General features: G+C 43.1%; 2 protein-coding genes across 2 annotated transcripts in view; one reads left to right on the forward strand and one right to left on the reverse strand.

Annotated features, from left to right (window-relative positions):
• Positions 1–75: 75 nt before the first annotated feature.
• Positions 76–1915, forward strand: HSBP1L1 (heat shock factor binding protein 1-like 1; the record flags this gene model as incomplete). The annotated part of the gene is made up of 3 exons (XM_010134431.1): positions 76–142; positions 1080–1174; positions 1910–1915. Coding segments are annotated over 3 exons (168 nt in total), but the record flags the coding sequence as incomplete, so codon positions are not given.
• Positions 1916–3291: 1376 nt separating this feature from the next.
• Positions 3292–5234, reverse strand: part of TXNL4A (thioredoxin-like 4A) — a 6154-nt gene continuing 4211 nt past the window's right edge. Inside the window, exons 2-3 of the mRNA XM_010134430.1 lie at positions 4219–4322; positions 3292–3554 (exon numbers count right to left, since the gene is read on the reverse strand). Of these exons, the coding sequence (XP_010132732.1) occupies positions 3383–3554; positions 4219–4322 (276 nt within the window). The 3' untranslated portion in view covers positions 3292–3382. The remainder of the gene's footprint in view (positions 3555–4218; positions 4323–5234) is intronic.

Consider the following 5234-nt stretch of genomic DNA (forward strand, 5'->3'; position numbering starts at 1 on the left):
GCCGCTGCTGCCCCCGGCGCGCCGCTGCCCGCGGGACCTGCCTCCCGTATCCGCGCTCTTTATTTTCCTCTCCAGGCGGACAATCTGCTGCATCAGCTGCAGGAGGATTTTCAAGCTCTGACTGAAAAGATAGCGCTGAGAAATATCCTCTTCGAGCGGGGGCTACCAGCACCGCGGGGGAGGTTTCAGCTCCTGCGGCCGCGGTCTCTCTCCTGGACCGGGACCGATGTCTCCCGGACGAGGGAATGGGGGATGTTCTTTTTCCCTAAATACCCAGTTAAGATGTAATGATTCTCGTTGCTGAACACCTACGATGTACAAAGAGCTGAACTGCCCCCAGAGCCTGTTGATCCTTCCCTTTACTAGGAAGGAAATCCTAAAAAACATTTTTCTAATAGTGCCGGCTCCCAGTGAGCTGGTCTCTGCGTGGCAATTCTTGCTTTCAAGTAAAGTAAGCATCAGGTTACGTGTAAAGGTTCTGAAGGTACATTTAAAAAGCGACCATCTTCAGAAATGCCCCCTAGAGCAGCGTATCACCCTGTGGTGTTGGTTACAGACAGCCGTCAGCCCCCTGGGCAAGGGACGGCCAGCCCTCAGAGAGAGAAGGGAGGGTTCGGAGCTTTCTCATTAATGGAATTACAGAAGCCGCCTCCGCTTTCTGGAACTGCAAATTTATTACGTTTTCCCTCTTTTTCTGAAGCCCAACGTTCCGGGAGGTGGCTGCTTTAGTGTAAGAGGAGAATGTTTCTGCAGCCCTCCTGTTCTGATGGTGGAGGCTGACTGTAGGGTATCACCTAACAGCTCCTCGGAAAGAAAACGATCTCTTACCCAGAAAATGCCGCGGTTCCCTCTTGGGCATACAGGAAGGCATTGCGAAATACTGAGAACTTGAATGCTTACCTGCCGCAAGACAAAGTGGGATTGTCTTGTAGCAACACGGCCTTGGGCGTGTTGCATCTCGCATTAAACACCAGTGAGAGGCTGAGACACCCCGAAGAAACCTCGTTTTTCTCGCAGAAGGAAAAGCTTACACAATTCTAGAGTTCTTATTTATAAGCAAGTTTTCTTTAACTTTTTACTGGAAGAAATGGGCGAGCGCATCGATGACCTTGAGAAGCACGTTGCTGACCTGATGACAGAGGCTGGGATAGAAAACACCAATGAAGAGTTGAGAGTAAAGAAACTTCATTATGTTTTACTGTATTTTATATATTTCCACTTAGTTTTGAGGTATGGGCAGCACCTAGTGTGAAAATATTGCTTTCATATTTATCACTTCTGCATTTACTCGGATTTTAAAGCATACAGAGATTAAAAGTTAAAATAACCTTGGGTTCTTTTTGCCAACTCAAGGAGTGCTGCCACCTTTTCTGATGAGGTGCTGTTGCCTGCCGCCGCTGGCCCAGCTGAGAGCCGTGTACGAGGGGCAGTGCAGACTGGTCTCAAATACGTGAGCTGAGGCTGTCCATCTGCAGCTGGACATGCTCCTGCCCACCGTCCCAGTCCCCCTGCGATGCTAACCGAGCAGATGAGGACTCTGGCTGGTGTGAATTTACATACATCTGCTTTCAAACCTGCCTCAGCTTCTCCGTGTAGCTCAAGGCACACGCCTCTTAGTACATGGAAGCGTTGCTTCCTCCTGTGGCTGCATGCTTTCCTGACTCAAACCGAGACACATCCATTGCTCTGGTCACTTGCAGACCGCCCACCCAGCGTGAGACAGCACTGTCCATCTGTCCGCTGAAGGAGTTCAGGTGTCTAGGTGTTCTGATGCCTTTTCCCAATAAGCAATGAAATAGTTTTCAGAAATACAGAAAGACAATCCATGAAGGTGTATTTAATTGTACAGAGATCTTCCTCTTTTCATGCTGGATCACACCTAACCTACTTACTTGCTGTTTCTTTGCAGCACTGAGTGAGGCTGTGATGAGAAGAGCACCGCACTGAATGTGGGCGTTCACAAGCAGCATCACTCGTCACAAAAAGCACCAGTGAAAAGAAACATGCCTGCGCTGTGCCACAATAGCATCTTTTTCTTTTTTTTTTACAACTATTGCCCTAGGAAAAAAGTGGAAAGCTGGGTTTATTCAGCTAAATGGGACCCTGTATTTCCTGGATTTGGGAAGAACTGTGAGTTTCAGGGAAGGCAACACCTCTACCTTGAACAGAAAACTGTATCCTATATAGTGAACTTCTTCAATGTATGAAAATAACTTTCATTTTAATAGCATTAAAGTTTTCATCATATTTCTTTGTTGCCTTTTTAATTTAAACGTTCTCACAAGTAACAAGATCCTTCTGTAACAACTTTTCCATTTGCATGTGCCATTCTGATGCTCCTCTGGAAGTTCTACATTACAAAATACACCTTATTTGATGTCATTACAAAGGTGCCTTTGCAAAGTGTCATCGGTCCAATGAACAAAACTTGTCCTGAATTCAAAGAGGGAGCAGCAACAACTGCCCCAGAGCAGAGCAGAGGGAACAGCTGGACTCTTGGAGGTGCCGTACGTGAGAGAGTTAATAGATGCAAGAAGGAACAGTGGAAATTCCAGCTAGGTGCAAGGAACACGTTTTTTCAGCTAAGGGTGCTCAAGCAGAAGAGCAGGCTTTCCAGAAAGGCTGAGGAATCTCCATCCCTAGAGATACTCAGCACTGGGTACAGTCCTGGACAACTTGGTCAAGTGGGACCTATTTCAACTAGGAGGCTGGTTGTCCCTTCCAACATAAATGACTCCATCATCATTATTAACCACTGTAAACCAGGTTAACTTCAGCAGAAATGGTGGTTTTTGATGCATCCTAACTCCTCTAAAACTAGACCAAAAGTACAGGTATCTCCTTTCTACATCATCTGCCTTGTTTTCTCTTAATCTTGTAAAAATGCATACGAGTTAAAAAAAAAAAGCTAAAACCCACCTTCATCTTCAACCTTATGGCTTTGTATCCAGTTACATTTGTTTTCATTCTCAAATTTAATTAGCTAAAGAAAAAGAAGGAAAGTGGAACTCGCTTCAGTCTTTTAAAAAAGCTGTAGTATAGTGATATTTGTGTAACAAAAGCAAATGGAAACAGTTGAAATGTTTTTCTGCCAACATGCTTTTTTGTGTACAAAAATACATAATTCCAAAACTAATCTTTAAATAATAAAAATAAAAAAAAAACCCATGATTCAGGTACAGTATTACTGCAATCAGACAGTTCTGAACTTCACATCTTCTACCTTTCCAAACTGACTTAAAACCTTTTCAAATAAGTAAAAATAGGCGCAAAGTTGAAGGAATTGTAGGGTTTCTTCCTTTTAATACATATATGTACACACATACACAAGAATAAATTTAAGTGGACGTAGGGTTAAAAAAAAGGCAGCCCTGACGAAATGTCAGTATCTGTATTTCGTGGAATAATCCTTTGGCGATACCACCAGACCCCGACCTTTGCGGGCTCCTCTGTAGACAGTTTCTATAATGTCAATCATCTCTTGCTTATCTTCCATTGCCCAGTTGATCTTGTTGTTATTACCTGTACCTAAATCAATCATGATGTGTTTGTTCCTTTAAAGAGAGAGAAAAAAAAGACAAGTTTACATGGCATGATAATTCAGAGAGAACCTTTATATCATCCCCTACAAGAGTGCTTTGTAGGATTCAGAAGAAGCCCTTACAACAAGAACAGGCTGGCAAAGAAAGGGCATCCCCTCCTGCCTCTCAGGCTGGCATTTTACTGACTATTTCTAAAGCTGGGACAAACACTGCAAACATGTCCCCAGGATTGCTACTCAGTGCAACTACCCTTCAGTGTATGCCTCATCCTTCACAGTTCCTTCCCCCTCCTGCCTAACAGCAGGAAGAGTTCCACACTTGTCAGCAGCACATTTTATCTCCTCAAAATAGATGCCTTAGCTCCAGAAAACCTTAATACCTCGGGCGTATCCTTAAAGCCAGTCTGACAAGCTCGACTGACATAATACTGCAGTTCCAGGGTGAAAACAAACCAATGGATAATAAAAACATTTTCACTCTCACTAATCCATTATCAAAACACTGTTTCTAGGCTAACTGGAAAACAAGACATTTTCCTATTTGATCAGTTTACTCTTTTGTAGAGCAAAAAATATAAGCATCAGCATGCTGATATGCCTTTAGAAATGACCTACTGAGACGCTGTATTTGACACACTAAAAATTCAACTGAGTTACATTCTAGAACCATCACGTACCTGAAGAAAAACATGACAGTACAGGGATCGTACAACTCGTACATCTTGTTGAAGTCGGGTACTTCAGTGATATCCACAAGATAAATAACAGCAAAGTTTTTTACCTAAACAGAAGGAAAAAGGAAATATAAAAAGCAATACATATTACCATTAAATTGATTATCTGCATTACTGAAAGACCTAAGTTTTCATTATTGCAACGTTTATTTCCCAAAATATTAAGTCACAGTAAACAGCCTTGCCATTATTTTTAACCACAATGACCAATTAGCATGGAAAATATTTTTAAATATAGCCGAGATGCTCACTTCATATCCAGTATCAACTGGGAAGATCCTACGCTAAATTACCCAGAGAAACAAAGGCCCTTTATGCGCAGGCAGAGCTCACAGCGGAAGGCACAGCTCTAAACAGGCAGAGTCTCTGCTCTGCGCGAGCCAGGCTGGCACGTTCTGCCTCTGTTATCAGCTGCTCGTAGACTTCAGAAAATTAATGATCTCACATGCCCTGGTGCCTGCCTCCGAGCATTTTTTCCCCTCTAAGCCACCTAATTTGTTTAACAAGGCTCATTACATGAAAATAAAATGGATAATTTAATGATGATAATATGATAATAAAAATGATAGCTTTTCTGAGAGGTGTAAAGCTAAACCAAGAGCTTAAAAATCCAACTGATAATGAATGAAAGACCTTGATGAGAAACTTTTCTCTGGGCTTTCAGTATGCAGATTTACTGAGTTAAATGCACAAGAATTCCTCCCCTCTAATGTCAACACTAACGTCTCCATTCCTGAAAGAAAACCTTGTCATGCTTTTGTCTGCCCAGACCTTAAGTGGAATTAGGGGCAGTTTCAGTGTCTAACCTAGCTCATACACGCACAGCAGAAATTAACACAGGCACAGTAAAATCTAAGTCAGCAGGTCTCTAAACTACACAGACCTGCAGCTAGAGCCATGCTCCGGCGTTACTCCATGCTCCTGTGTGACGCCACGAACGCCCCCCCTTGCCCCTCATC

Source organism: Buceros rhinoceros, unplaced genomic scaffold, assembly GCF_000710305.1.
Source record: "Buceros rhinoceros silvestris isolate BGI_N320 unplaced genomic scaffold, ASM71030v1 scaffold45924, whole genome shotgun sequence".
Lineage (NCBI taxonomy): Eukaryota > Metazoa > Chordata > Aves > Bucerotiformes > Bucerotidae > Buceros > Buceros rhinoceros.